Here is a 22,225-nt window from a genome sequence, read left to right as displayed (position 1 = left end):
ATTTTAGTCCCTGTTAGTCCTGACTCCCCATCATCCCTCTGTCTAGCCCCCTGCTAGCACCCGTGCCCTCCCGTTTCCTGTTCATTTAACATTCACAAAACACTTTGAGGCAATTTAATCTCATTTTATCCTCATTACAAGCCTGTGAGGTAGGTAAGGCAGGATCGTTATTCCACGTGGGAAGCTGTGGCTCAGGAAACTTGAGACTTTGTCAGGATCTAAAAACTAGTATGAGCTTCTGGTTTCAGTGCTGACATGTAAAAGCTAGTATGGAGCAGAGCAGCTCAGAATGGACTTTAAGGTTACTCTGCTGTCCCTCGTGTTGTCCCTGGTCGTCCCCATTCCTGGTGCAGTCTTCAGGGGCTCTGCTCCAGGGGGCAAGACTCCATGCAGAGGCAGCCGAGGCAGCCAAGGCAGCACCATCCTCTGTCCCAGAGCTGCCAGTGGAGCCATGAGGAAGAAAGTTCAGGAACGGCCCACTGTGGAACGAAGATCAGTTCCATCCTTTGGCAGTTACCTCACCCAAAAGACCAACCTTTGGATGCACGATGCCAGAGGAGATGGTTGGATCCAGGCAGTTCACAACACTGCAGTCCCACAGAGAGACTCATTGTTCGCAATTCCCCATGTGCAACATGCTGGGCCCAGACAGATGACCATGCCACACTCCATGGGTGCCTGATAAGTTAGTTCACATTGTCTATGTCCAGGGGTTCTGGCAAGGAGGAGAAGCCCTAGAGCTGCCAGATCTTGGGGGCCTCTTGGGGCAACAGGGCTCCTCTGCCAGGCTGCTTGGAGGAGAAATATTCAGCCCTTGCCTTGGGGAGAAGGGCAAATGTCAACAGCTTTTCCTGGCAGTGAGGAGAAGCAGCAACAGGGCAAAGGGTGAGGAAGACTTCATCGCAAGTCCCCTCCACCCAGGTCACCTGCTGCACCAAGAGGTCTCAGCATACAGAAAGGTTTTTCGCTCGTTGCTTCTTAACCACTAATGATGGCATAATGGTTTTCCGGTGGGTGCAGCACTGAGGCCTTTCAGGGAGGTGGTCCCTGGGCTCAATCCTGTGGAAAGGAAAAGGAGACATTGGCCCAGAAGGAGGAAATGAAGGTAACAATGGCCCCCAAGTTGAGAGAATATTGTGTATCTGCTGTGGGGAGCCTGAGAATGTCAAATGACTTGCTGCTGCTTCCCCCTGGAGAATTATTCAGGACAACCCCGAGACAGGATGGACTGCACCCACTGTGGAATCCTTTGTGCCTTCACCTGGCTCCCCCTGCAAACCCAGGGAGGGGCCTAAATTCCAGCATCAAGGGGTGAGGTCTTGCTGAGCTGGGGTGAGGAGATTTCCCATGTTCTGCTCCGGTCACTGACTTACTGTGTGGCTTTGGGAAAGCAACTACCCCCAACTCTACCCAGAACCCAGCCTCCTCATTGGAAAATGGGGTTTTAACTACTTTCTGTTTCTCCCAGTACCCCCTCTCATCAATGCCTCTCAAGTTTCATAGGGACAAAAATGACAAGGAGCAGGACAATCTCAGCATTCTGGTTCATCAGTCTCCTCTCCCTGCCCTAACTGGGGCTGGGCATAGGACACACCTGGGGCCGGAACTGCTGGGAGGGGTGGGGGACTCAGGCTGTTGATGGCTCCTCCAGCGGATCCGGTTGAGTAGGACCTTGACCTTGTCCCAGTGGGAGGGATCCTGCTGAGCAGAGGATGAGGAGTCACCACAAAGCCCTCCCCACACACATACCCCCAACCAAGCTCCCAGAGACAGCTGTCATCACAGCCAGGACAAGTCACCTGTTCCAAACAGGAATCAATCCTGTCCTTTTCCCAGCGTTTCTGGCCTGTAGGGTACCCATATGTCCCCACCACCCCCCATCCCACCCCACCCTATCCTACCACCTGCCGCACATATACCCATCACCTACCTTGTGTCCCTGGCAGCACGGAAAGCTGTGAGTTGGCTCCACTAGGGCCCCTGGCAGCCTGGGAGGGTTGGTGCTGGCTGCCTTTGCCCCTTCAGAAAGAGAGTCAGGTTACCCAGGGACAGGGACAGGAAGCCACCCTATCAAGCTATGACTCAGGGGGTCTGCTGGTGGGACCCCGGGCAGGCAGATGGGGCAGGCAGGACATAGCAGGAGACACATCGCCCCTCACCTGTCTCTTCCATCTGGCTTTGCAGCTCCCATGGCCCCTGCATCGCATTGCCTGGGGCGTGTGAGGGTGAAGGCATTGGGGCCACGGCCAACTCCTCCTCGGCAGGATCCTGTGCACAGGGGAGAGTGGGCCATCAGGGCCAAGAGAAGGTGGAGGCTACTCTGAAGGCAGCCACGGTTCTAGGGGTCCTGCCCCTCCCCTGCGTCCCTCACTGGATGGCCTGACAACGCCCCCCACCCTGCCCGGCCCCCACCACACTCACCCCAGGGAGCCTCTGGGTCTGGAGCTGCAGGTAGAGCTGCTGGAGCCGCGCCATCTGCTCCAGCACCAGGCACAGGTGTTCCAGGTAGCGGAGACCCTGCCCTGGGAGGCAGGCCCAGGCTGCAGGCCCCAAGTCCCTCACCTGTGGGACACAGTGAGGTAGGGCAGACTCCTGAACTCAACCGGGCCCGCACCCCCCCCCAGGCAGCCGGGCGTGACCAGCCAGCAGATGGGGGCAGAGCGGGGGGCAGAGGAGGAGCGCACCCAGCTGCCGCCCCAGCGCCCAGCCAGGCTGGGTTTCAAGGCAGGGCCCACTGCTGCCTACCTCCTCCGAGAGGGTGGCTACCACAGCAGGGGGTGGGGTGAGGCAAGAAGCTATGACACCACCGGGCAATTAGGGGCAAGGAGCGCCGCACCCCGAGAGAGCTCCGGGGAGAGCCAGCGCAGGGTGGGCTGTCTCCATCCCACTTGTCCCCAGCCTGAGAGCTGGCACTCACCACCTCTGTCGCTTCCAGGCCTGCCTCTCCGTCCGTGTCTGCCTCAGTGGACTCCTGTTCCCCTGCTCCAAAAAGAGGCACTTCACACTCTGGCTTGCTTGGTGGCTGCAGGGGGCGGTGTTGTCCTGACAAGCTGGTGGGCCGGTGCGACCGTTCCAGCACCTGCTCCAGCTTACGGCTGGCCAGGAGCCGGCCTCGCTGAGCTGGGAGCTCAGGGCTCCCCAGGGGCTCAAAGTCCAGAGAGTCCTGAGAAAGGCCCGGTAAGGTGCCCAGGGGGCTGTCCCCAACTGCCATCTCCACTCCTGAGTCCCGGGAGGCCAGTTTGAGAAGCGTCTCCTGCCTCCCAACACCTCTCAGCTCACCACCCCACTGCCAGGAGTCTGCTGAGCACCCATGAGCCACGTCCGGGATGCGTCTGTAGGTGCTGGTGACTCCAGGCACTACACAGCCACGTGCCAGGTCCTCGCCAGCCCCATCTGCAAGGAGAGTCAGTGTCAGGCTGGGCACAAGGCCCCCAACGCCCCCAGCATTCCTGGCAGCTGGCAGCACTCCTTGGGAGGAGTGTGAAGGGAGGACGCTAGACAGCCACAGCCCTGCCCAGATAGTTCAGCTCTGCTTGGGACACGCACGGATGGGGGGGTCCCTTCTTGACAGTAATTGTAGCAGTAAGGAGCCCAGGCCACAGGAGCCCTGTGCTGCCCCCACTAGGGTGGGCAACAGGCTCTTCAGCTGCTCCCCCAGGCGAGCAGGGCTGTGCCTGCCTCGGCGAGAGGGGGAAGGGCACAAAGACAAGCCTGGGGACCACACTGCTCTCCACCCCCGACCATCAGGATGCAAGATGAAGCCGCTCTGGGGAGAGTGATCAAAGTAACAGCTCTGGCCATGTTGGGGTTTCATCCTTTTAAGTGAGAAATTAGTGAAGATTTTGCGAAGAGTTTAAAAGGAACGACTTAAGTGAAAGGAAGGGAAGAGGGGAGCACCCACTCATTGTCACCTCTGTGCCAGGCCCTCCGGTGACCCGGGTGCAGAACCCGAGCCCGCCAGGTGGAGGATGGAAGCCAATCCGGCCCCGTCTGGGGAAGAAGCCGGCCCGGAGGCCTGGAGATGCCCGCACCGCCCGCTGGCCTGGGGCGCGCACCGAGGGCGCGGGCAGCGGAGTCAGACGCGCACCCGGAGCCTGCAGGCTCGCGACAGGGGGTGACAGGGAAGGGCACCCACAGGAAGAGGGATGGAGGCGGTGGCTGGTTTAATACCAAAGCCCAGAGGGTCTCCAACTTGCGAGGAGCCCCCAGCCTAATGTCTCGGCCCCTGAAGGGTGGCGGGCGCGGGGACGGCCCCGGGGCAGGGGGCCCCGGCCGGCCGGCCTGGGAGCTGGCGACTCACCCCGGCCGTCCACGGCGAAGACGCGCCGCCGGCCCAGCATGGCACGCTCCCGCCACAGCCTGCGCGGCGCTCCCGGCCCGGCCCGCGCGCGTCCAGACCCAGCTGGGCGCGGCCCGGGGACACTCCCGGCGGGGGGCGGGGCGGGCCAGGGCCGGGGAGGGGAAGGAGGGGCAAGGTGCGCGGGCGGCGGCCACCACCCCTTGCCCGACCGCCCGTGCCGCCCCCAGCGCTGGCTGGGGCGAGGTTACGGGCCCGAATCCGCTGTCCTGCGGGGAGGCCGCCGTCGGGCTCGGGGCGCCGGCAGCCCGCCCCACCCGGTCCGCACGCCGGGGCTGTCTTCCTGCCGCCCGCCCGGAGCCCGCGGGTGCGGGGGGAGGACAGGACGGAGCCCGGAAGGAAACAGCCCCACGTGCTGGCGGTGGGAAGTGCGCGGACCGGGACGCGGGCTCCCGGGGCTTTGGGACAAACCTCTCAGGAACCTGGCGCGATGAAAGGGGACTCCGTTCCTGTCCCACGGGAAGTCCTTTACTACAACTGCAGGGCCCTTGTGTGTCCTGGGCTAGATCTGAAGCCCTGCCGTCCTACGTCTCATCCCGGGGCCCCTAAAGCTGGGGGCTGAGTGGGTGTTTCTGGCCTTGGGAGACGTGAGCCAGCGGACAGGAGCAGCCCCCAGACTGCGCCAAAGTGTAGATGCTTCCCTGTCCCCACCCATCCTTTTGGCCCGTGGGATTCCACCACCCACGCCCCATCCTTAAAGGAGGTGAGACAGCCCGGTGACCAGACAGGGCTGGAGGAACAAAGCCTCCTCCTCCTGAGGGAGGGGGCAGGGCTGGAAAAAATCCCAGCAGGACCCAAATCCCCCGGAGGCAGATAGGGGAGCTGGGGACGTGCGAGCTTGCACCTGGGCCTCTGGGGGAGGGGCTGGAGCCGCTGGAAGGAAGTGGTTTTTAACTGGCAGGGAGAACACAGTCTGCCCACCTCCTCTGCTCCTGCTCTTTCCCGCCCTCAAACGCCGTCCACAGGAGCCTTCATCGGAGAGCCACCAACTATCAGATTTTATAACTTTATAAGCTAGGGAAACTGAGGCTTACAACCAAGCCCTGGGCAGGCAGAATGAGAGCCAAGTGCCCGAACTGCTGGCCATGTCTCAACACCCTGATGCTTAGGTCCAAGCCCTTCCCTGCTAGCCATGGGTCCCCTGGGTTGCCCCTCTGGGCCCCATCCTGCTGGATACTCTGTCTCCCCCAACGCACTCTGCTTCTGCCCAGGCAGAGAGGGAACCCGAGAGTGTGAGCCCTGGCAGGGACTGCCTTAGGCAAGGCCGAGCGGATATGTGGCAGCAAAGCCCCCAGCCCTGCCAGCCCCCATGCTGGCACTCCAGGGCAGGAGGGCCGGAGGGCAGGCCAGTCAGGTGGCTTCCTCCCTCCAACGTGAAAGGGTGAGGAGGTGAAGAGAAGGGAGCCTTTGCCAATTGCGCCCTGAATTTGGAGAATGTGGGGCGGATTCCAAGCAGTCTCCGTGGTGACTCTGGGGCAGGAATGCATCTGGAAACAGGAAGCCCAGCCAGCAGGAATGCAGTGTCTCAGCACAACGCTTTGTGTGTGACTCAAAAGAACACCCCCCCAAACCCAGCACACACAGCACACACTCCGGCCATGCCACGGCCCCCACCCTCTGTGCCAGTGCACACGCAGCAAGGTAGGAACCCAGTAGGATCTGAGACCGAACCCCCGAGGTGGGGGGACCTGCATGCTTCCCGAGTATGGCAGCCCCAAGCTCGGAGCCCCGCCAGGCCTTCACCTCCCAGAGGGCTCTGTGACCCTGTGTGACAGGCCTGGGTCCCTCTGAGCCATGCAGGAGGAATGGGAGGGCAGACAGCCACGCCCCACTGTGTGCCTGGCAAGATGAGCAAGCCACCCTGAGTTCCTGAGACAGAGGAGGGCCAGAGCAGAGTTGTCCTCAGGCTGAGGCCAGGGATGCCCAGTGGTCCCTGCGCCACCGTGGGGAAGTCCCACCGCCGGAAACCTGTTTCCTGCAAGCCAGCCTGAGCCGGGGCCGGAGGCAGGAAGGCAAAGCCAGGAGCCTGGAGGCAGCTCCTGCCAGCCTGGGGAAGGCTGGGAAGGGCTATGGTGGCCTCCCGTTGTGGCCAGGTGGCTGGAGCTGTCCCTGGAAGGCTGCCTCTGGTGACAGAGGGGCAGGAGCGCCCCCACCAGCTGTAAGCCAGAACCCCAGGACCCCTGGTTTCATTCTCTGGCCCTCCCCTTACTAGCCAGGAGTCCTGGGACCAGGAGCTTCACTTCCCTGTGCCCAGTTTGTTCATCTGCAGAACAACGATGACAACAATACCTATCCCAGAGTTGTGAGGGGTGAGCTAAAGCATTTAAAAGGTCCCTAGCACATCAAAAGGTGCTCCTAAGAGTTAGCCATTATCATCCCATTGTGTCACTTTAGAAAAGCCGCTTTCCCATCTCTAACCACAGAGGCTTGGGGTTGTATTCGATGCTCTCTCAGGCTACTTCTAATGCAAATCTGTCACTTCTGAAGTTAGTCCCCGAAATGCGGAGTGAGGAGGGTGCTGAATGGGACACAGTACAGGGCACCAGTGGGCGTCTGGGTGGAGGAGGGGTGGGTGCTCGAGGCCAGCTGGCGTGGGGTGGGAAGAGGCAGGGGTGAGAGACCAAAGGCTGCCTTCTCTGCTGACAAACCAGTTTGACTAAATAGCTTCATTTCCAGAGGAGCTTGTGTCCAAGCTCAGGCTAGCTGTGTGGCCGCACAGAACTAGGGTGCTGAAACCCTCTGGGCCCTGGGGGAGAGCTGAGGCCACGACTAAAGGACAAGGGCAGGTGGGTGGGGTGAACGATGGGAGGCTGCTTGGCAGGTACAATGGTAGCAAAGTTGCCCTTGCACCCCCCAAATACATGCAAATAAAAAAAATGGGGGAAAATAAAACAAAACAAAAAACACAGGCCACAGGTGGATTTGAGCCTGAACCTATTCAGCCTTTGGAAGGCGTTCAGCAGCTCACTGGCATGTCCATTTCCCAAGTGTCCCCATCACCACTTGTCCTCCACTCCCTAGGACACTGCTGGCCCAGCATGGCCACAGGCCTGGATCTGACCACAGCAATAGTCTAGCCCACCTTTTCCAACTTGTCACCTCCTTGCTTAAAATTTTCCAAATGTCCCCAGAACCAGGCTAGCATTCCCGACCCTTTCCAATCTTATCTGAGCACCCTGCCAGCCACCACTCTGAACCCAGCGTCCCACTGCAGTCACCCACCACTCAGCACCCCTGTCCTTCGCCTGTCCAAGACCTGGGCATCTTCTGCACAGATGGCCATTGCTGTGAACTCACTGGGCGCTCCTCTGTGTGTTCCTTAGCACTCACTGCCACACAGCAGTTTCATTCATGCCAGCTCAAGTGCTGCCACTTGCCTTTTGTCCCCAAGAAAGCAAGAAAAGTGCCAGATCTTTCTGTAATCCCAGTGTGCGGAGAACCCAAGCGTTCACCAGCGCACTGAATTTCTTTTGCGAGCATCCTCCCCCGTGGGCTGCACCGAACGCTAGGTGGCGCCACAGAGGCTCCCCGTTCCTGACGGGCACTGGGCGGGCAGATTCCGGGGCCAGCCAGCCCTGATGTTTTCTATAAAAATAAAGGCCCGTCCTCAGGCAGCCATCCAGGCAAAAGGTGAGACAATTACATCAAGGTGTAAATTATATCAACAGGTGCCTGAGGAGGTAACACAGTCTGTGCCAAGATTCCTTCCAAAAAGAGCCAGATGGCACAAAGCCGCGGTGGAGGCCGCCAGGGCCCCCTCTGGAGCCCAGCTTTGATCTTCTCCGTGAAGACAGAGCCGAGGCCGCCGCCCATCCCCGGGCTCACTGGGGGAGGCCAGGTCTGGAGCGCCCAGCAGCACCTGCAGGGACTTTCTCACGTGTCCTCTGGGATTAGGGCAAGGGATGGTTGGTGAATCAGGGCAAAAATCGTGGGCTGGTAGAGGACCACTGCCCCCATTTCAACTCAAACCCTCCTCCCTTGCGTTCCCTGTCACCACGGCCTCTGCTGTGCCCGTGCGGCATCCGGGCTGGTGGCGTCCACACCAGGTAGCAAGAGGGCCGCAGAGAGAGCCAGCCCAGCCCAGCCTGGGGGGGTCTCTGGGCCTCCCTCCAGCCTCCATTCCCCTCCCCAGGCTCACAGTGAGAACCTCGGTCCCTCCAAAGCACGGGGCATCCTTACGAAGGGGTCGAGGAGGAGCATGACCCCACCTAAAGCCTCCTCCATGGGAATGCCAGGTAGGGGGCACCTGGTGGGGAGGGGGGAGAAATAAGGACTCCCCACCCAGTGGAAGGGAGCAGCTCACATCCAGGGGCTGGGGGAGGGGAGAGGAAAGGGGGCATCTACTATTTTGTCCACATTTATATATTTATAGAGCTCACGTGCCGAAAACTTTACACATCATGAATTCAGTTTGCCTCTGCCCACCTCTCTCCTTCTAGATACTTCTGTGTCCCACCCTGCTCAGCCCCAAGGTCACAGAGACATCCAACGCTGTGGCCACCTCAGCCTGGCACGGCGCCTGTCCTGCAGGGGAGAGGCCAGGGAAGGTGAGGCTGCCCTCGGCACTGCAGCCCGAGACAGGTCCCAGACCTTGGCCTCACCCAGCGAGGACGGAGAGGCCTCAGGCCCCCGAATTTAGTTCACGGAAGAGCCACTGCCCACCGTCACCCCTGCCATGCCAGCTTGCTACTGGCACGGCCCTGGCCGGGTGGCTGCAGAGGGGAAGGTTGGGGGGCTCAGGCCCGCGAGCTGAGGGCGGGTGGCGCCGAGTAGCGCTGGCGGGCGTGCTTCTCGCAGTACAGCTCGTCCCCCACCCAGAAGTGGCCCCGCATCTTCAAGTTCAGCCCGCAGTCCGCGCAGGTGTAGCAGCCCGGGTGGCGTGGTACCGGCCCTCCTGGATGCGCACGGCCTGGTTCCTGCGGGGACGGGAGGTGTCAGCACCCCACATGAGGCCACCACCCCCAGGGAGCGTGGTCCCCACCCTAGTGTCAGGACCTGGGAGGAACCCAGAACCTTCTCAGAGACTTCATCTCCAAGCGTCCCCTCGGGAACCTCACCTGGACCACCCCCAGCCACACTCGCACCCACCACCAGGAAAAAGAGAAGTCGCTCCTTCCCCCACACAGACTGAAAACCTGTCCCAGGTTTTCTGGATTTTTAGCGAGCAGTGGTTCATAAGGTGTGGTCCCGGGTCGCAGGACCAGCAGTCGGGAATGAGTCAGAAACGCAACTTCTCAGGCCTGCCGACCTCAGAGGGGACGCTGTGACAGCCCAGCGGCCAGTGTTTAACACGCCCTCCAGGGACTCAGGCAGGCTCCTTTGAGAACCGCAACATAAAACACTCTTTTTCCACATGCTTTCCTTGTCTGTGCACAGGGGGATTGGATGCTATCCCATTCTGCAGATGAACGGCGGAGCCCGGGAGGTTAAGGAATTTGCCTAAAGTCAGTCACCTGACCCTGCACACTGAGCACTTGAGAAATCTGCCTGGGAGGGACGGCTCAGCAATCTTCCAGGGGACGGGTTGCATTATAATGCCACCCACGGAGAGGCACAACCTACCTCGGGAAAATCCTGCCTGTTCCACAGGGTGAGGGAGGGGGCAGAGCGAGGTTTTGCGGGAGGAGGAGCCCCGTCCAGAGCCAGCTTTCCCGAGGCTTCGAGATTATTAGAGGGCGGGGAAGGAGGAGGAGATGTGGCCGGAAGAGGCCAGCCCAGGCATTCCAAGCAGGCTGCAATAACCCACCCCAAAGCCACCACAGCAGCAGCAGTAGTGCCTTCTCCTAGGTCCCTGGTGGGCCCAGCCCTTCCTGAGCGCAACCGGCACCCCTTCCCCCTGCCCCATCACCCCCTGCCCCGCACCCCACACTCACGCGATGCTGGTGCTGCACTTCTCGCAGGTGTGGAGCTTGGGAGGGGCGGCCAGTGCCCTGGAGGTGGGCAGGGAGGACTGAGGGCTCAGTGAGCTGGGCACAGAGGCAGGAGGGCCACCTGGGGTGGGGGCAGACACACACGTGAGGGCGGGCCACCCCGGCAGCACCCCGGCTCCTCCCAAAGCTGCCCCGAGAAGGTGGCTGTAGAAGGCAGCCTCACAGGCGGACCTCTGAAGTCACACCGAGTGTGAGTGCAGATGGGAAGGAGGGGAGGGGATCCTGCCAGACCGGAGGCTGAGGCTGGTCACCGCATGAAGGGGGCAAGTCCAAGGCCAGGTTTGCCCTTCTCAGGCAACCTGGGGCCGCCCGTGCTCGGTGTCTGCCACGCCAGGGAAGCGGGCGTTCCCTCTCCTGGGATCCAGTAATGATGGTGTGAGCGGCTAATAATCCCAGATCAGAACAGCACCACGGCCCTTTACACAGTTTTCAAAGGGCTTTTATACGCATCATGGCATCTGAGCTGTGGCACAACGCTAAGCACAGAGTTACTGGGTGGCTGTTGCTCCGGTTTGCAGCTAAGGACGCTGAGGGTCCCTTGGCCAGTCACTGTCTGCACTGCCCTGCGCCTGCCTCCTGAGGCCCCGCACAGCCTTGGAGTCATTATGGGCAAGATTTGCTCCAAGCCTTCTCACCTCCCCGCCATGCCTCCCAAAATGCCCTCGGAGCTAAACATCAGAGCTGGAACCACCAGCTACTGGTCACTCTGCCTCTCAAATACCTCTCCTCCCTGTCCCGTCACCTGTCCAATGAATAGCTGAGCACTGGCAAGAGCCCGTGTGGTCCGCACGGCTCATTTGGAAGCCGCCTGGCATCATTATTTAACCGGCTCTCCTGGGTCAGGGTGCACCACACCCTGGTTCCCGAGGCCCTCGCCCACAGACCCGGCCTCCACTGCCACCCTCCGTGCTCCCAGGCCTGCTGCCACCATCTCAAGGCCATTTAAGTCTGGATATTTTTTCTAGCGGCTGAGTCAAGATTCCTCTCCCTCCAGGAAGCCCTCCCTGGAGACTCAGACCCATGGGCCCCGCTGCCAGCTTATCATTCCCTTGGCGCTTTCCTGATCCCGCTACCTCCCCGGCACACAGCGGGAGACCCTGCCAGACCTGTCACATGCAGGGACTGGTGCGTGGCCCCACGGTGGGCACCGAAGACACACTAGTGCCTTCACCTCCCAGCCAGGGCCTGGCTGTCCGGGGGACCCCTGCCCTCCCCGAGCCCCAGGCCCACCTCTCTCCTCAGCCTCCAGGGCTTCCTGCAAGAGCCGGAAGGAGCTGGACTGGCGGGGGGCCACACGTCCCTCGCGATTTTCCTGCAGCATCTTGAAGACTTCCGAGTCCTCGTCCAAGAGGTGGCTTCCCCCTTCCGAGTCCACACTGCAGGAGGGAGGCGGCCAGGAATGAGGAATGAGGGTCCCACACCCGGTCCCATGCCCAGTGTTAGGACAAGCGCAGGGGGTAGGGTTCTGGGAGGAAAGCTGACTGGGCTTAGAGGGGGTCCCCGTCCCTCTGGGGAGGACAGTCTCCCTCCTGTCCCTCCCAGGCCCTCCAGGACCCCCAGGAGCCCCCAGGGCCTGCTGGTACCTGAGCCTGGGGCTGGAGGAGCGGGCGCCCGGGGAAGGCGGCAGCACCAGCACGGCAGAGTCGCCAGCGCGGCCGAGGCCGGCCTGCGGGGAGACCGGGAGGAGTCAGGGCTGGGGCCTCCGGCCAACACTGCAGGGCGCCAGGCCCGGCTGTTCCCAGGCCCGACACCAGAGGGCTCCCGGCCTGCGCTGGCCACGGCCCCCTGCGAGTGGCTGTCACTGGACCCTGCCTTCAGAGCCAGGGAGCCAGCGGTGCCAGGTTCCAGGAGGAGAGGGGGCCAGTGCCCGGCTTATGGGGGTGTGGGGCTTCCACGGGGGGACCAGGGAAGGGGCAGAATGAAGACACCAGGTGACAGGCAGGCAGGGCACAGAGATTCCTCCGTGCAGATTCCTGTCTGTTACATCACACTACATGTTTTCAAAGACGGGGCAGCTGGGGCCTGGCTCCCAGCCGCCAGAGCAGGCAGGGAGGGAGCAAGCCCCCCTTTTGCAGTGAGGAGGTGGACACAGAAAGGGTGGCACAAAGGGCTCACGGCCCCCTCAACGCCAGGGCCGGGCCTGGGCAGAGGCCCTCTGTCCCCTACACATGCTGTCACTCTCCTGAGAGCGCCGGGGCTGGGCTGACCAGCCTCTCCTGCTTCCCTGGGAGGCCCGATCCTGCCCATGGCACTTTGTGGGGGCCAAGCCCACCCTGGGCCTGCACCTGACAGCACAGCCCCTCCCAGGTGTGACCCGGCAGGCCAGTGCCAGGCCAGAGGGCACAGTCTCCTGGGAAGCCAAGTTCTCCAGATTTTAAAATTCAAAGTCACAGACGAATTACAGGGTCAAATGTAAACAAATTATATGAATCCTTAAGCTAAAAGCAAAAACTTCAGAGTCTTGAGAAGACAGCCCTGGACCCCACCCTGCCAGGCCTCTTCCAGCAGGTCACATTTCTCTGCTCCCGGGGCTCTGCAGGTGACGAGGCTGCCCGTCAGAAAGGCAAAGTGGCTGGTCCAAGCTCCCAAGGGAGTCAGAGGTGAGGCCAGGACTCCACGCCCAGGCTCCTGGATGGCCGGCTGGTGTTGTGTGGTCAACTGAGGGACCGTTGGGTGGACCTCGGCCTCGTTTGTAGGTTTGTAGAACAGAACGTCAGCTCTGCAGGGTCAGCAATGTCGCTCCATTTTTCCACTAATGAATCCCCAGAGCCTAGAAGCGTGTCTGACGGGAAGCAGCTGCTGGATACGTATTTGCCAAAGGAAGGACCAGAGCCCTCTGGGTCCGAGAAGAGAGCCCAGAGCATCTTGTCTGACCTGAGGCCCACAGAGAGGAAGGTGGGACTGACCCAGGCTCCCTGCCACCCAGCCCTGGGGACCTGTGTCCCACGTGAGGGCTCGTTAACACAGACGGCTACCCTGTGTCCACGTCAGTAGGTCTAGGCTGGGGCCTGAGAAGCTGCATTTCTACAAGTCTCCGGGTGCTGCTGGTGTGAGAGCCACGCCCCTGTACCACCTGCATCCCCCAGCAGGCCCACCTGCCGAGACCAGGAGCTCAGCTGAGGGAGCCAGGGCTGACGCCCCCCTCCAGCCCCCAGCCCAGCACGTTCTGGCTTGTCCCAGAGCAAAGGCCCCCTGGAAAGCGCCCCCCAGCCCCACTCTCCAGGTTCTGCCTGTACCACTACTTCCGCCTGACCGGCGTCCGGTGTCCCCATCAGTCTCCAACCCTGCCTGCTCCCATCTTGATGTCCAGCAAGATCCCCGACACAGCCTCCTCAGGCCCCACCGCCCCCTCCCAGAACACCTCCCGCTTCCTAATGAATAGCACACTGTTAGTGCCTAATCGTTCCAACATCGCTTTGCATGTTCGCCTGATCTCCACAACCGCATCCTACAGTCCTCAGAGAAGGGGTGCGCAGAGACCACAACCCTCCAGCCCAGGTGCTGGGCTGGCCCCTGGGCGGACACACAGTGGGTCACTAGGGGGCCCCTCCTGGGCAGCCACTGGAGGGTCCTGCTCCTTCCTTCTCCGGGGCCCCCAGTTTCAAGCACCCTCCCCCCACGTCCCCAAAGGCTCTGCTTCCTGGAATGCAGAATCAGCCCGGAGGTAGGGTTCCAGCAGCTGGGCCCCATCCCCTTCACCCCAAAGGCTGGACATGCCCCCCACGCCGCCCCCAGCAGCTGTGGCCAGGACTGCTGGCCACCCCTCTCCCTCACTGCCCCACCCCTGTCCTTGGAGAGATACCACCCGGGATGGGGGGTCAGGCCACCACCAGTGGCCAGTGGGACCTGAGTGGAGGGGAGGGGAGAAGGGGGGAGGGGGAGACGGAGGATAAGCCGAGTGCAGCTGGACACAGAACCACAGTCCCACGGGGATCTCTGAGCTGAGTCAGAGGAGGAGAGGGGGCTGGGGTGGGAGTCGGGGCAGGCACAGGCTTGGAAGGGGGAGGAATGTGTTCGAGTGATGCAGCCAGCCCCGAAAGGGAAGCATCCCAACAACAGCAGCAAAACTATTTCAGCCTTGGCCCAAGAGAAACACTCGGGGAAGGGAGGAAGCCAGCAGGCTGGGAGGAGAGGGCCGTGGGGGCAGGGGGTGGCGCCGAGGAGGAGGAGGGCAGGAGGTGGGTGGCCACCCGGCCTGTCCCTAGGAGAAGGAGGCATTGACTGCCCAGGCAGGACCCGCCACCTGCAGCCCCAGGGGCACGGGCACCAGCGAAGGAGCCCCTTCTGTTTCTCTGGCTCTGTTTCCCCCAGGTGGCCTCACCTGCCGGCTTCTGGGGCGGCCCCCGTAGGACAGGTGATCAGCAGCGGTGAGCCCCGGGGAGTATGCCAGACTGTGGACACTGAAACGGGGAAGTGGACAGTGTGGGTGCCAGGGCCACACCCAGCCTGCCCCCGGCTCCCCTAAACACAGCTCCCGAGACCCTGAGAAGCCGGGCGCAGGCGGCCAGGGTGCCCGCGGGCTGTGCTCACCTGCGGCTGATGGCCGCCTCTCCGGCCGGGGCCTGCGGGCTGGCGGGGGGCGGGGTAGAGAAGGGGCTGCCTGGCCGGGGGCTGGGGGAGGCTGGGCTGGAGTAGGAAGACCTCAGGGGGGACTGGCTGTCAGTGTGCGTCCTCAAGGTGCCCTGTGGGGAGAGGGGGCGGGAAGAGCTGGGCAGTCCTACCGCGCACACCACGGCCAGCCGGGTGTCCGTCTCCCAGCTAGACCAGCTCACCTGGAAGCGGGTCGCCAGCACCTCCAAGGAGCTCTCCCCGTTGGTCTGCCTGGAAGGGGCGGCTTGAGACCTGCAGAGGAAACAGGGAGGAGAGTGTCACAGGGGTCCTGGCCCCTCCCCCACACCCCATGCAAGGGCCCACCTGTTCCTAGACCTGGTTCTCAAGACTAGTAGGACATCCCACACATCTGGACATTGGGGTGGCAACTTTTTTTTTTTTTTTGGAGACAGGGTCTCATTCTATTGCCTGGGATAGAGTGCAGTGGTGTCATCACAGCTCACTATAACCTCAAAGTCCTGCCCAAGTGATCCTCCTGCCTCAGCCTCCTGAGTAGCTGGGACTTCAGGTGCGAGCCACCACGCCCAGCTAATTGTTTTGATTTTTTTGTAGAAACAGGGTCTCACTCTTGCTCAAGCTGGTCTTGAACTCCTGGCCTCAAGTGATCCTCCCGCCTCAGCCTCCCAGAGTACTAGGACTATAGGCATGAGCCATGGTGCATGGCCTTAATTTTGCCAAATTCAAAACAAACAACTGTCATCGACGGACACCATCATTTCTTAAAACAAAGGACAGTTTGGTACTAAAAAGTAGAAAGCACAGAATTTCTGCAAAATGTTCAATAAAAACCATTTTATTAGAAATTCCTCACATTATCCCTCTCCCCCCTTTTTTTCCATTTCATCTAGACTTTGTCACTGGTCGGCATCTGTTTGCAGCTCAATTTGGGGGAAGACTGCTGATTTCACGTACATAATCCTTTATGATTTAACCGATAGAGAAACTGCAGCCCAGGGAAGGAAAGCGCGTCGCCCAAAGTCCTAAAGCCCGTCAGTGGCCTGGCCAGCTCTTCCCCACCCAGGCTTGTCCCCTGCCAGCTCCACCACTGATGGCTGGAGTGTCTTTGAGAAGGTCAGTCCTGGTCCCTTCCTCAGGCCTCACCCCTGTTAAACAAACGGAGGAACCTCCCCTACCTCTCAGATAGGCAGCGGAAGGGCCCAGGGAGCAGGGCAAGTCCGGCTCCCTGCCAACAAGAGGGGCTCCCCCACTCACTCCACCGCCTGAGGATGCCCTTCCAAAGTGGGACCCAGCAGGAACCTCGGACAGGAGGTCACTGGAGGCCGGGAGCTGGCTGGGGGCGGGGAGAGAGGCTGCTGTGTCCCATCCCGCCACACCATTCCTGGACCACGTCTAGAGGGTAGGTCAGCAGGACTCCCAGCCTCCCAGGAGGGGAGTGGGGGCAGAGCAAGGGGAGCTGGGCTGTGGCTCCAGCCCAGGGCCCTGCTTCCTGTCCCAGGGCTTCTGAATGCCAGAGAGGTCTCCTGCGGGGCCTCAGGAGGGGGATCAGCAAAAGTAAAAAGAGACCAGGAGCCTTGGCCCGCCTGGCAGACGGCAGGCCTGAGCCTGAGGTATGAGCAGCCGCCCTGGGGCCCACCTCCCCCAGCTGTCCCCGCAGAGGATCCTGAGGGGAAGTGATGGTGTCAGCAGCTCCCGCCCCGCCCCCCGCCCAGACTACAGCCTCCTGTAGATCTTGGTCCCATTCCCAGATGCCATGAGGTACCCTCCACCCTCCTCTAGGTCTCACTCCTGCAAACACTCAGGGCCCAAGTGGCATGAAGGCAGCTGGCTTCTGCAGGGCAGCAGCTGGGGTGGCAGCCCCAAGGAGCCAGCCAGCAGCAGCAGGGGTGGCATCTGACTCAGGTTCCAGGCCAGCCCAGAGGGCTCTCCTGGCTGGGGGATCTCCCGGCATTCCTGATCTGTGACTCACTGTGATGCCCCACCCCAGGGAGCCACCTGTTCCCCTGACACCCTGGGCTCCAGGCCCCACCCCCGGCCTATATGCTGAACCCCACAGGAATCTGCCTTGACCTGCAGGGCTCAGAGATGTGCGGGGAGGAATGAATGGGCTCCGGGAGGAATGAGCCCCCAGACTCCTCACCCCAGCTGGGATCTAAACAAAGGCCATCCTCTCCTGGAGGCAGGGGTCCTGGAGACCTGGCCTAGGGCACACCTTCCTCATGAGTTTCCCCTCTTCAACCCACTTCATGCCTACGCCTTGTACCCTGCACACTCTTGGGAACCAGTCGAACCTGGGCTTCTAGGTGGCTGATGCCAGCTCGCCCTGCCCAGCCTGTGGCTGCACGCCCAGCCTGGCGCCCCCCTTCACCCGGCCAGCCGCAGGAACGGCCCTGGGCCCAGCCTGCTTCCCTCCCCCCTGCTGCACGGTGCAGAGCCCAGGACCTTCTCAAAGATGCGCCAGGCAGGCCACACGGGGGCTGGGCTCTAGGCTGCGGCAGGGACAAGGACAGCCATCATGGCAGAGGGGAGGGCGGATGCCAGCGGGCCCAGCAGAGGCGGAGGCCTACCGGTCCAGCTGCAGCCGCAGGGGCGAGGGGCTCTGCCGGATCTTGCTCTGGGCCTCGGCGTGAAGCATGCCCTCCGCACTCTCCCCGTTGATGGCCACAATGATGTCACCAGGCCGGAGGTCAGCAGCTTCGGCCTTGCCCCGCTCGGTCACCTATAGGGACGAAGAGCCGGTGAGTCTGAAGTACCTGTGCCCAGGCAGCAGCGCACTCAGGGAGGGGCTTCCCTCTCTGCTGCCCAAGAGACGCAGACGCTGGTCTGAACTAGGCTGGCCTGCGCCTCTAAACATCCCTGTCCCTGCTCATCAGTCAGCCCAGCTGACAGGCTGTCCCCCCAGGAGCTCGGGTGGCAGCCTTCTCCCCACACTGGCATTCTAACGGGGGCCTCCCAGAGAACATGCGATGGCAGAATTTCAGGAACTGTGCTTGGAAATACTTTTGGATGGAGCCCTGCCCGTGCAAATCACACCTTGCAGGTGACAGCCTCCGTGGGCACAGTCCCCAGCCTGGGCCCAGGCCTGGGTCTGGAGGAAGCTGCCAAGAACCCACAGGGCTCTTGCTCCAGTAACCACCCAAAATGGCTGCCCGTGCTGTGGGGTTAGCGACCCAGGAGAAAAGGGCAGGCCCTGTCCTTGGTATAGTGCCCTTCACTCCCAAGTGCTGTTCCTGAAGTGGCCACCACGTCCCCAGGCTGATGGGGCCCCGGCCCTCCCTGGCCAACACTCCCAGCAGCAGGCCTCTGGCTCAGAACCGAAAAAAAGGTGTCTGTGGAGAGCAGGGTGGACAGGGCAGACCTGACTTTCGGGGGACCCCATTATCTCCTGGAAGTAGCCCTTACCTTGGTCACCATGATGGGCATGTGGAAATCCCTGCCCCCCGTGATGCGGAAGCCCCAGGGCGCCGGGCCGACCACGTCCACCGTCAGCGCCATACCTGCGGGAGAGGGGCGGGCCCACCTGAGCGCTGTAAGGTGGCAGGAGAGCGGCAAGGGGAGAAGAGGGGCTGGAGGTCCCGGAGCAGCCAGTCAGGGGCTGGGGCTGGGTGGAGGAAGTGGCTGACTCCCTCCCTGCCCCCCGGTTTCACTTCCCCCCACCCTGGGAAGCCACGACTCTAGGTTCCCCCTTCCTTAGTCTCCAGCCCAGCGGCTCCCAGGAGGGGTGTCCCAGCTGCCTGGCAGGGGTGGCCAGAGGATGGTGCAGGGGCTGGCAGCTGGTAGGAGAGCTCTGCACCTTCTCCCTCTCCCCTCCTCCACCACCGGGGCTAAGTCCCAGGAGTGCTTGCTTCCTGTCCCCAAAACCGACAGCCCAAGGTACTTCCTCCCCACTCTGGGGGAGGGCAGGCAAGCAGCCTGGGGACAGCAGAGCTCTGGGAGCCGGAGTGATGGCACAAGGAATGGGGTGGCACCAGCACAGACTGCAGGTAGCTGGCTAGGTTGGGGGCTGGCTGGGCTGGGCCTAGCCCCTGGCAACGAGGCCCAGATGGGCAAGACCAGGCTTCCGCTTATACCCCCCACCCCGCCCCGCCCGGCCTGTTGCCCTCTGAACAGCTCCAGCAAGGAGACCAGGGCTCATCTGCCAAGCTGGGCACACCACCCCACGGTGCTGGCGGGGGGTGAACTCACTGATGCTGCAAGCCAGCAGGGGTGACAGGCCTCCCATGCACTGCCCCCTCCGCTGGGCAAGGGAGTGCCCTTGCAGACAGGCCCTCGTGGGATTTCCTGAGCCTCCAGCTCTGGAGCCAGGAGCCAACCCAGGCAGGAAGCTGCAGTGCCAGGCTGGGCACCACCCTGCCCAGCACCCATCCTGGGGCTGCCCCTGGGGAGGTCCAGAGACGGCAAGTGCTGCCGCCATCCATCAAGAACACCCGGGCCCTGGAGAGGGGGTGCCCCAGCCAGCGGGTCTGTCCGCCCCATGCCCAGCCTGCTGGCTACCCGCTTTTCCCCAGGCCTGCCTTCTGTCCCTCCCCAGGCCCCCAGGTTCCCAGGCCGGCGCTGGCGGCTCCCAGACGCCCTGAGATTCCCAGACCTTTGAGCCGCCCAGTGGACTCCGCGCTGCGGGCGCCGCGGGGAGGTGCCCAGCCCGATGGCCCAGCTCTCCCAGTTCTGGAGCCTTCTTCGCTCCGAGGCCAAAGTACCCCGCGGGCCGGGGGCTGGAGTAGGAGCACCGGGTCGGGGAGAGCCCAGACCGCGAGGACGCCGGCGCCGAGGCCGCGGCAGGGCAGGGTCCCGGTGCGAGGGGCGGTTGCGGGGTGCGGAGGGTGCACAGGTGGGCGCGCCCGCCTCGCTGCCGCTCACCTGTCGGGCTGCGCGGCCGGGGGTGGGGGGAGGGAGGAGAGCGAGGAGTCGCGGCCGCTCCCGCCGCCGTCCGCCCGGCTCTGGGGAGAGCCCGCCCGGGGCTCCGGGACCTGCCTCCGCCCATGTGATCCCGGGGCCGCCCCTGCCGCCGCCCCTGGCCCGGGAAGCCACCGCCTCCGCGCTGCGAGCCGGGGCGCTGCCACCTGGGCCGCCCCGCGGGGGAAGGGGACGGGCTCTCCGCTCCCCGCGGCGCCCGCGCCCCCCCGACCGGCCGGAGCGCAGGGCAGCGTTCCTGGGGCGGCCCGCTGAGGTCGCGGACGGCCGAGGCTGCCGCCCCTGAAGCTCTCCCAGGCCGGCCGCGCCCCCCACGCCTCTTCAAAGCGGCTCCGGAATCACCCCCCACCCCAACACACACACCCCGGCCCCGCGGGGAGGCTGGCTTGGTGTAACTGCGGTCCCCTGGCTCCTCCGCCCACTCCAGGCTCGGACGCCGGCGCAGATGCCCCCCGCCCTGCTCAACTCCCTTCCGGGGCCGCGATGGTCCTCTTCCCCGCCTGAGATGCCCGCAAGCCTGTGGCATTCCGGGTGACCCGCCAGGGCCTCCTGGCTGGGGGTCACCGGCATCCCCGACCTGGGCTGAACCTCCGCCGCCTACCTGGGTAGAGACAGCCCCCACCCTGGGCCAACCACCTGGAACCCAGACTCTAGGGATCAGGAGAGGACAGCCAAGGAGGGGGCCCCAGGTGCCAGCTCAGGAAGGAGGAGCCGTACCTGGCAACCCTCACCTTGGGGACCTGAGGCCCGCAGAGTCTCCTCCTGCGTCTCTGGGTCTCCACTTGGCACTCGTCTACCAGGCTGCTCTGCTTTCAGAAGAGCACACTTGTGGGCACAGCTGTAACTTGCCTGCCCCAGGTGTGAGTCATTCCCTCCAGATTCCCTTGAGGAGTGCCCTCACCATCGCTCCTCACCCCCTGCGCCCGTGCCTTGCCCTCCCTGCGGTTGCAGTCCAGCCCTGCCCTCACCTCCACGCCTCTGTCCCGGGTGTGTGAACTGCTCTCCCACTGGCTGATCCTGTGCCTCCAGCCTCGGCTGCTTTGCCCGATGCACCTGTTTCCCTCCCCAGCTAAACTGGAAGCCCCTTGAGCAAGCAGGACACTGCAGGCCGGGCAAGCACAGCCCTGGGGTCACACAGACCTAGCCTCACATGCCTCATCTGCCTCTTACTAGCTGTGTGGCCTTGGGCAATTTCCTCAGCTCCCCCTGGCCTCAGTTTCTCCCTGTGTAAAATGGAATAATGCATAGCTTACCCTTGTGTTGTGCAGATTGCTCTCCATAGGCAAAGTCCAAGGACAGCAGCAAGGTGTGAATCAGAGTCCCTGCCACTAACTGGGGGCAGGGGGATGTGGCAGGGAGGGAAGGCAATAGAAGGAAAATTCATTCATCTGCTCGGTCATTTCAACAATATTCATCCAACAAATATTTACTGAGTGCCCACTGTGGCCAGGCACCGTGCTAGGCTCTGGGAATGGAGCAGGGAGCCAAATAGAAAGCTCCTGCCCTCAGGGGGCGCTCCTGCGTGTCTTGAGCAGTCTCTATAAACATCTGCAGGTTAATCTGCAGGGTTTTCTGCTGGTGTGTTGTGCATTAATGAAACCCACCACAAAGTCAAATCAGCTGGCCCAGGGCGTGCCTTCGAGGCACTGAGGGCATACTGTCCTGCTCTACTGGGTGACTGTGTGGCTCTGGGTAAGTCAAGTCACTCACCTACCCTCTCTCTCTTCACTACCGCCCACCCACACAGCGGCCAGGTCAAGGCACAGAGGGTGTCACTTCACAGGCAGGACCACTGTGGCAGACAGCCCAGGGGTGCAGGGTTCATCTGCTGCTGCGGGAGGTTCCAGGTCCCCATCAAAGACAGGATGTGGATTTGGTGTCAGTCCCAGGGAGGGGAAGTCTCAACCCTGATGTGTCTTATGGGGACATCAGGGAATGCAAGTGACAGGAGCTGATACAGGGGGAAGGACCTTTCCAGTCCACGATGGGCTGAACCTGCCAACTTAGAGCCAGACCGAGGTGAGGACGGAGGTGGGTGGGATGGATGAAGGAGCGCACTTCGGTCTTGTTCTTCAAGCTGTTGTTGAACCACCACTGGGGCCCAGGCCGCACCCAGGCTCAAGGAACCTGCCAGGGCCAGGCCACTGCCCTGTCAGCCACAGGCCCTTCCCTCTGTGTGGCAGAATGAGGCACCACCTCTTCCCACCTGCCTGGGGTGGGAGCACCTTTTAAATGACAGGCCTACAAGACAGGATTGCCAGGAAGAACAGAAAAGTAGCCCAACCCTGGCCACCCCAGGGAAGTCCCTGACCTCATGCATGACCTTCCTTCTCTAGGGGCAAGGTCTGCCTGGGCATTTGGTAGATTTTGTGCAATGAGGTGGACTTGACTTCAGCATTTAATAGTGCTGTGACCTACACAATTTAATTCCGCAGAGCCATGGTCTCGCCCATAAAAG

At 62.3% G+C, this 22,225-nt stretch overlaps 2 protein-coding genes across 3 annotated transcripts; both read right to left on the bottom strand.

Moving 5' to 3' along the window:
- Positions 1–99: 99 nt before the first annotated feature.
- On the bottom strand, positions 100–4,388 carry C22H8orf58 (chromosome 22 C8orf58 homolog). Of its 2 annotated transcripts, none has more exons than XM_045535292.1 (7): positions 4,301–4,388; positions 2,918–3,393; positions 2,422–2,562; positions 2,160–2,268; positions 1,931–2,019; positions 1,595–1,701; positions 100–1,059 (listed from the first exon to the last, which is right to left on the bottom strand). In XM_045535292.1, the coding sequence occupies exons 1-7, from the start codon at positions 4,338–4,340 to the stop codon at positions 945–947; spliced, it is 1,077 nt and encodes a 358-aa protein (XP_045391248.1). In that variant the 5' UTR covers positions 4,341–4,388; the 3' UTR covers positions 100–944. The 2 variants fall into 2 exon arrangements, with proteins under 2 accessions (XP_045391248.1, XP_045391249.1); XM_045535293.1 differs by having other exon boundaries at positions 1,595–1,698.
- Positions 4,389–8,701: 4,313 nt separating this feature from the next.
- Positions 8,702–20,599, bottom strand: PDLIM2 (PDZ and LIM domain 2). Its single transcript, XM_045535291.1, is given in 11 exon segments — positions 8,702–9,237; positions 9,240–9,273; positions 10,231–10,348; positions 11,518–11,663; positions 11,871–11,953; positions 14,609–14,687; positions 14,818–14,969; positions 15,060–15,129; positions 17,424–17,575; positions 18,259–18,353; positions 20,499–20,599. Coding segments are annotated over 10 exon segments (1,071 nt in total). The 5' UTR covers positions 18,352–18,353; positions 20,499–20,599; the 3' UTR covers positions 8,702–9,093.
- Positions 20,600–22,225: the final 1,626 nt, after the last annotated feature.

This window comes from Lemur catta, chromosome 22 (assembly GCF_020740605.2).
Source record: "Lemur catta isolate mLemCat1 chromosome 22, mLemCat1.pri, whole genome shotgun sequence".
Taxonomy (NCBI): Eukaryota; Metazoa; Chordata; class Mammalia; order Primates; family Lemuridae; genus Lemur; species Lemur catta.
Note: the sequence above shows the minus strand (reverse complement) of the source record. Positions and strands in the feature narration are given on the sequence as shown.